This window comes from Alosa sapidissima, chromosome 20 (assembly GCF_018492685.1).
Source record: "Alosa sapidissima isolate fAloSap1 chromosome 20, fAloSap1.pri, whole genome shotgun sequence".
Classification (NCBI taxonomy): domain Eukaryota; kingdom Metazoa; phylum Chordata; class Actinopteri; order Clupeiformes; family Clupeidae; genus Alosa; species Alosa sapidissima.
The window spans coordinates 15,847,665-15,856,024 of record NC_055976.1 but is presented as its reverse complement, the minus strand read 5'-3'; the positions used below and the strand labels follow the sequence as shown (position 1 = coordinate 15,856,024).

At 42.6% G+C, this 8,360-nt stretch overlaps 1 protein-coding gene across 1 annotated transcript in view; it reads right to left on the bottom strand.

Moving 5' to 3' along the window:
• The window catches only part of LOC121694126 (dedicator of cytokinesis protein 2), a 104,463-nt gene extending 96,640 nt beyond the window's left edge, over nucleotides 1–7,823 (bottom strand). Inside the window, exons 1-11 of the mRNA XM_042074091.1 lie at nucleotides 7,679–7,823; nucleotides 6,364–6,447; nucleotides 5,354–5,394; nucleotides 5,049–5,104; nucleotides 4,810–4,906; nucleotides 4,389–4,537; nucleotides 3,899–4,034; nucleotides 3,126–3,283; nucleotides 2,661–2,742; nucleotides 1,685–1,820; nucleotides 1–73 (exon numbers count right to left, since the gene is read on the bottom strand). The exon at nucleotides 1–73 is cut by the window's left edge and continues 3 nt beyond it. Of these exons, the coding sequence (XP_041930025.1) occupies nucleotides 1–73; nucleotides 1,685–1,820; nucleotides 2,661–2,742; nucleotides 3,126–3,283; nucleotides 3,899–4,034; nucleotides 4,389–4,537; nucleotides 4,810–4,906; nucleotides 5,049–5,104; nucleotides 5,354–5,394; nucleotides 6,364–6,447; nucleotides 7,679–7,721 (1,055 nt within the window). The 5' untranslated portion in view covers nucleotides 7,722–7,823. The remainder of the gene's footprint in view (nucleotides 74–1,684; nucleotides 1,821–2,660; nucleotides 2,743–3,125; nucleotides 3,284–3,898; nucleotides 4,035–4,388; nucleotides 4,538–4,809; nucleotides 4,907–5,048; nucleotides 5,105–5,353; nucleotides 5,395–6,363; nucleotides 6,448–7,678) is intronic.
• Nucleotides 7,824–8,360: the final 537 nt, after the last annotated feature.

The following is an 8,360-nucleotide window of genomic DNA, read 5'->3' as shown; positions in this document are numbered from 1 at the left end:
TGAAAGGGGATGAAATACTGCTTCTCTTCTTCAGACTCATATTTCCCTTTGATAATGTCACTAATATCCATCACTGTAAACACACACACAGACACACACACACACACACACACAAACAGACACAGACACACACACACAGACACACACACACACACACACACACACACACACACACACAGACACACACACACACACACAGAAAGAGAGAAATACACATGTCAGCTAGTGAACATGTGATTATTCATCTACAATTAATGAGCCTTCAGAGGCTGTCACCCTGTCTCATTTGAGATCTCTGAGAACTTTTCTAAATATAAAGCACATTCATGTTTTGAATGCGTCATTTTTTCTCTTGTTGACTTAACTAGGTTACAGATCTGCACTCTAATGGGGGGGGGGGGGGGTGCATTGCTATGCACACAGGGGTTCAAAGACTACACAGTTTCTTCTGTGCCATGTGAGGAGAAAAGTTAAAGTTTTCTCTTCAGAGGTTTCTCGATCCACTTCTGATACACTATTGATCTTCTTTTCTGGACTCTAAGAAAACACTTCTCTTTCTAAAGGAGGATTTAAGAGACTCCTACCAAAGGATTTTTGGACTTGCAAAAACACACAGTAGAATGAGGATAACATTATTTGTGGAATTGTAGAGAATACTTCACTACAACATATAGGCTTTCTGACAAATCCTGACCATGTGACAAACACATCTCAATGATGAGGATCAAAACTAGTCAAAGCCAAAAGAGTTCAAAAGAGGCATATTCACACTTCTCTAGTGATTGATGCAAATGATTAAACGTACAATTCAATAACTGAATGGTCAGTGAGCATATCCAGATCATTAACTGACTGATCATCTAAGTAAGTGAATGGGTGTGTCTGTCTGTCTTTACTTAATCCCTCCATCACAATTTGATAATTCTATCAAACCATGTCACAAACACACCATGGCCAGATTCTGTCAGAAGTCCTCATGACAGTTCCTTGTGACAGTGCTCAGTGATAAAAGGTGACATTGTCACAACAACCTTTCAAAAAAAGTCCCATACCTAGATATTAGAGATTGACATGTTGTTACATCATTTGAACTCTAAGAGCTGTCACATTCATTTCAAAGCTCAGTGTCATATCTTTAGCAATGCTGTCATGCTGACTAATTACAGAATAAGCCATCTGCCAGAACACATTTCTTAAGCTAGGAACAGACTTCCTGATTCTTTCAATCGCACCCGATAGGAATGAGATTGAGTAGACCAACCTTTTAAGAGCTAGTCTGGTATGATTGGGAGCTAGTGTAGACACAAACATAATGGCTGTTAAATGTCAAGATAATATCACACATGTTTAATTGAATTTGGATAGCTTCAACCATGGAGAGAATCACAAACGATTCAAATCTGTCGCTTCCTGTCGCAACTGAACATTGTTGACTCCATTATCCATTGACTCTCTCAGATGTCTCATGATTCTCACGGACACATTTCAACTTTTTCAAAATAGGACTTTAAAACAGTTACAGTGAGGAAGTACGGGGCACCCCACAACAGACTCCTCATCTGTGTGTCTGGCCCACTGACAGCCCCGACTGCTTCACTAACTGGCTGACTGAAGCGATTCATCAGGAGGCCCCATCTCTAGTCTGACCGCTCCTCTGACCGCTAACGGCCCCACCGCTCCTCACCTGCCACTCCGCACGGCCGGCGCAGGCCCAGAGTGCACTTCTTTGGGTGGGTCTCCTTCAGGTCCATGCGGCCCACCCGCACGATCTGGCAGATGAGATAGATCTTCTCTCTGTTCAGGTCCTTGTTGCCCAGGTCCTGGAGGCACAACACAGCAGTGAGAGTGAGACAGAATGAGAGAAAGAGAGAAAGAGAGAGAGAGAGAGAGAGAGAGAGAGAGAATGAGAGAGAGAAAGAGAGAGATAGAGAGAGAAAGAGAGAGAATGAGAGAGAGAGAGAAAGAGAGAGAGAGAGAGAGAAGTGAGGGAAAACCAAAGAGTCTGCGACAGGCTGCATTATAAATGGAGAGAAATGGAGATATTGAGGCTATTTATAAAACTTTGCGCTGCCCAGATAATGTACTGCCTGTTTTCCCGGGTGCCGGAGACGAACTAGCATCTCTCGCAAAGCTGACTAAATTGCAGTGATTCATTCCATCCGAGCATATTAGGCAGAAAGTAAAGCCTAAAGGTGCTAGCTATTACAGGGAAGGAAACATATTATCAAGAACCCCACTTTTATGGGTGCACGCCTTGCAAAAACAGTGGAGTCTCAGGAACACCATCAATCTGATGGCAGTAGTCATTGCCAATTACTCTCTGATTACACTGGGTACACTGAAGGGGGTAATTGCAGTATACTGCCCTGCATCCTGCACTCAGTCTAGATGCCTGGGACGTGTCTGAAAGGGTGATAAGACTGGGACATATTCATCACCTTAAGTGCGAAATTAGCCCCGTCATTAGTGAGGTGTTTATGGGGGAGATATTTGGAGAGTGGATTTGGGATTTCGAATGGCAGGCGGAGGCAGGAAAGGAAGAGATAGGAAAGGGATTTGACTGCAAACCAACTAGAGACTACTTCATTCAAACAACCCCCCCCCCTCCACACACACACACACACACACACACACACACACCACCTCAGTTGAGAACTCACAGTGAAGACGACCTTCAGGTTGTTTAGCATCTCAATGTCGGCAGGGAATCCTCCACTCCCCCAGCGCACAAGGTAGTTCTCACTGCAATCACAATATGACAACCTGTCTCACAATCCACTTCTTACTGCAGAGACAACACAATAATTACAATATGACAACCTGTCTCACAATCCACTTCTTACTGCAGAGACAACACAATAATTACAATATGACAACCTGTCTCACAATCCACTTCTCACTGAATATTTGGAGATTGGTAAACAGAAAGGGTAGAATGTTGATTGAACTGACATGAGTAGAAACTCATTAGTATAAACTGGAGCTAAGGTGGAGAGGACGCTATCCATCTTGGCAATGCCTGGCTTGATGAGTTATAAAACAGAGAATGAATCAATAGGAATGGGAGAGAGAGAGAAATTAAGAGAGAGAGAGGGAGAGAGAGAGGGTTAATCTGCCCGACAGACCTGATGATGGCCTGTTTCTGGGGGTCATAAAGGGACATAAAGAGCTCAGAGTCCTCTCCGATGCGGCACACAAAGTTACGGACGAAAACAAACAGGCTGTGAGTGGGGGACGACTGGATGCGTGCGGAGATTCCGGAATGATCCGTCTGGGTGTTAGACTAGAGGGAGAAAGAGGAAAAAAACAAGAGAAAGAAAGAAAAGCAAATCAGGACGCGGAACGACTCGCTGAGCACTGCATGACCATTCAGCTAACTCATAACAGTAATGACATCCTTTTTCTGGTCTCACTTAAGGAAAAGAGCGAGCCCCCATGGAAATACGGCTTCAATTAAATTTGGCCCTGTTAAATGTGAGAGAAGATGATATACACGTTCATATCAGTGCAGCTTTAAAAATGAATGGTTTAATTAATGCTCTCCTATCTATCAAGCTCAGCTTTGCCTCTGTTCTCAATATTGAAATTTCATAGCCAGATGGAGCCCACTGACAAAAACAACAGCTTTAGAACTAATGCACAGCTTTTGTTCATCCAAAATGTAGAATATTTACATTTGTTTAAGCATGTACTACATGTTTGTTTACGCATGTACTGTACTGCATGCACTCGTTGTGTTACAGTAAAATCAAGCATTAACTAGCAGCAAGTTACACAATTATTACATTAACTATAAGGTATAATTGCTTCTTTAAGACTATGAAGTCATTCATAAAGTAAATGGTGATGTTTGATGTGGTATGAATGAAGGAGACAGGGCCGTTGGTGGCTGTCTGACCTGCTCCTCTTTGATGCGCTCTGTAATCTTGCTGCTGGTATTCTCGTGGGCCCGGAACAGGCTGATGACGCTGGCTTGATCTGGGTCCAAAATGTTCCCATCGGCATCCCGGACCACAAGATCCAGCTCTAGGATCCTGGGAGAGAAATGGGGGTGGTGTTAAGGAAAGGGGAGAAAGTAATGTTAAACTGATCAACCATGGCTAATTGAGAATATATATTATATTCCTCTGTGCACAGGCTATACATCATCTCAAGCCAATTACAATGCAACAGAAAATAATCTGCATGATAATAAGGGCCATTGTGGACATTTTTCATCAATATAATTAACGTAACAGTACTGTAGGAGAAGCCAGTCCAAACTTTGTGGACTTCTGAGAGCACGATTCTTTTCGGATTGTTTCATTAGTTTTCGGCTGGTAGTATTCTCGAGCAGCACTATTACAGTGAGTTAATGAGAGAGGAAATTGAACAGTTAGACGAGGTACCGGTTGCCATAGTCGATTTTGGAAGTGACTTTCTGCTTCAATTCCTTGAACTCGTCGCTAGGCAACGTGCCCGATAGGAGCTGTGAACGCCATTCCATTAAGTCCCACATGAGTCTCTGGACCTGAGTAACGCGCTCTTTCTTATTGGCCTGCGAAACACAAACAAAGACAATCTGTTTTGCCCTCGGTAGACCGAAAAACACTTCCCCAGTGTATTTAAACAACAGACCACTTAGTCAGGATCAAACAAATAATGGTCATTAAGAGGCAGTCAACTGAGCAAAGGAAAAATAGGTGCCTTTGATTATTTGAGCCTATTGTTCAAGAGACCTTTTTGAAACAATTATTACATGCTGTTAACAATAATCAGGGATGCTAATTGAAAAAGGTTCCTATGATGGTGTGAGTCCAGGTCTCGTACCACAAACAGCTGTTTCCAGATGCTGCCCCACTCCCGCAGAGTGGTGGTCACCTCCTTCACCAGGGGCAGCTCTCCCGATAACACCACCTCTTCATCTCTGCAGGGGACACAGACTTTACATTAATGTGCCAGCAGTATTTTGTAATTTCATCAAATGAACACTGAAGATGGATGGATGGATGGATGGATGAATGGATGGATGGATGGATGAATGGATGGATGGATGGATGGATGCATACCCTCGTTTTTCAACAATGACTTCCTTCAGCTCAATAATGCTGGCAGGAAAGGCCCCCTATAGACATGACAAAGCAGAAGGCATCATGACAGTCAGATGTTAGCTTTGGGAGATCAAAGAGAGATGAGACCAATGGAAGGTAAGGGGTTGATGCTATTTATGCATAACTACACTTTGCTCTTTTGATGATTCACTTGGCAATAAAAACACACAAAACAAACACTTTTCTTTGTAAGTGAATCTAAACTAAAATCTACCCACTGAGACCTACACTCAATGGCAAAGAGGCAAAGAGACAGGCCTTACCTCCTTGCTCTTGTTCTTCACCAAATAGCCCTTGTACCAGCCTGGAAAAGAAAAAGATCTTAACAATCCATTCATCCATCAATTCATTTTGAAACTGACCTAACCCAGAGCCATTACCATTTATAATCAGGTGTACGCTGCCTCTCTGACACTTTTGAGGTAATCTGACATGCATCGTCATTCTTATGCAGTATATATATATATATATATATATATATTTTTTTTTTTTTTTTTTTTTTTTTTTTTTTTCTCCTATCTAAAAACATTGATCCAAAAGTGCCACATTCCCTTATATTTTGCCCAACCTCAGGCCCAATGTTTTGAGAACATTGTTTCTTTTTTTGTTTAAATCAACTGTAAACATACACTTTCCAAAAACAAAAAATGACAAAGGTGCTAAGATATGATATGATGAACTGGTTGAAAAACTGAACAAATGACAGACTGGTTGCCCCAGTGAACCTCACATCATAACCATATCTACTTACTGTAGTCAAGCTCAAGAAGATGCTCACCTCATGTTTCCCATGCTAGCTACTGAGGACATCTACTGTATGTGTCAGTGGACAGTCGCACCGAACCAGTTTGAGTATTCACAGATCAGGACTGCATAGTGATCACAGCAGGCCTTCATCTCTCCTCTCTACGCATAGCAGCCCACCCTTTATGGACGTTTACCCTGATGAAGACACAACGCCCTGGTGTTCCCTAGACTGGGTAAACGATTTTATTTCGCCCTGCAGCTCAGGCTGGAAACCTGTACATGTTTCTCTCCTGTTTCCATTACAATTTTGCGGGAACCAATCACAAACTGGCTTATCCACCTGGCACACCCGGATCTTTGGTCTGATTGGTTGAAGGACTATCAAATTGCGTACAGAGTAATTTGAACTGCCCGTTGATCACGCCTCTTGTGCAGTAGAAAATACAGAACAGATTCCCCAGACTAACGTTCAATCTTAAAAGACTTGGTCTGGTGATAGCCAGACTAGGTGTTCCCAGCAGCCTACCTTCACAGGCCAGCTGAATGTGGACGGTGTCCCCCACCTCCAGGGAGAGCTGCTTCTCATGGTTGGCTTTGAAGTTCCACTTGACTGTGGAGAGAAGGAGAGGGGCGAGTTAGAGGAATAAGGTTCACAAGTGGTCACAGATGTCTTGGCCACTAAAGGTCTTTCACGTAGGCCTATGCAGATGTATTGCAGAGCAGGTCCTGTATGGAATAGACGAGAGTGCTTGGCGGTTTCGGGGCAACACGGTTAGATATGTGTACCTCATTTTGAATGCCAGTGCTCTTTACTCCCCACCACTAAATATAGATGTGTCTTTCACTCCCTTTCTCATGCACACACACACACACACACATGATGATTGTGTGAACGTATGAGTTTACTAACTCTTGTTACTTCCTCTCTGCAAGTCTCTGACTTCCTGTAACAGACCACGTAAACATGGAGAAAAGGAGAGGGGAGAGGGCAATCTGATGTGTCATGAGAAAAGAAACGTTTAAATTCAGCATGATTTTGCTTACCAGGGGATCAACACATTTAGAAAATGTATAGAGAATATGCAGTTTGATCTAAATTAAAGCAGCACTCTGTGTTTACTAAGTTTAAAAAAAGCGAAGCTTTACTTCCTCTCTGACAGACCACAATGAACTGTCACCACCCACTATGAGAAAGCTAGGCTAGATCTTCAGTGCTCTAAAAATCAAATGAGTTTTGTCCAAATATAAAATATATCACTTTAACTATTTGCATTTAAACTCGTCTTGAATTTCCACTTGCTCAGCACACAGTTTGCAATGCACAGGCATCAACATATTTCACGCACATTAAAAGAACATCAGTCCAATTAAACATTTCCAGTTTTACTTCAGTGAGCGTGTGATTACAGTATTTTTTTTTCTGAGTCAAATAACTCAAAGAGTGTGGATTAAGCAGAATGCAATCTTATAATAAAGCCCATTTATGCAGACAAGAGCTTGAGAGTATGGAGAGCAATAAGCAAGTCAGCATATTCAAGGGCATTACTGCTCATTTTTAATCTCCACAATGTTTTTTAAGCTTTCTGTGTGAGCTTAGAACGGCAGCTCCAGTCTTATACTACCAGTAAAATCCTCTGTATGAACACAGCTGTTTTAAACTTTGACTGTTTGAAATGTTCGAAAGTGTTGTTTTGAGACCGTTGAATTACACCTGCCCACATCCTGTGTAACAGGAAGTTTAAACCCGAGGTTCCCCCAGGTCCAAAAGGCCCGGTTCTTTGCACGGCACCACGCTAGTGTGCATTCTTGAAGACACTACCATGAAAAAAAAAACACCTTACCGACGCCATATCTCTCAGAGGTGGTCTGCGTCCAGGGAGCCATGGCTGACACAGAAAACCTTTTTTCCTCCCCCCCTTTCTTGCTCTCTCTCTCTCTCTCTCTGTCTCTCTGAGTCTCTCTCTCTCTCACTCTCTGAGTTCCGTGATACCTCTCACTTCTGTCTTTCTGTGTGAGTGTCAGCGAGTTGAGTTCCTCCCCTTCCTCTTCGCTGTCATGTGTTTGGACACTTCTCCACAGAGAGGTGCTTCACAGTGTTGTTGTCAATCAAAACCTTACCCACATTTCTAGCATACATCACTCCATCCTCAAGCTTTAATTGTGGGACTAATTTATTATTTTTGAAGATGTTAAATTATTGATACTATCTCTGACAGACAAGATAGACTCAGAAGTGAGCACATCATTAACAGAACCTGTTCAGAAGCGAGCCTCTGAACTACAGGCTATTTACAGCTCATCTCAGCTCATGGGAAAACCACTATGTTGCTGACCGATGGGATGAAAATCACATCAAATGTGGGTCAGACGACTTGCCATGTGCTCGCACTCCTTCTATCCACAAGGTGGCAGTGTTCACTGTATTACCTCACAGACTCTATGAGATGTGAAAACACTGATTTCTGTAACATTCAGCTGTCATTTCAGCTGGGTGCCTTTGACGTTATGAGCTGGTCAAATCAT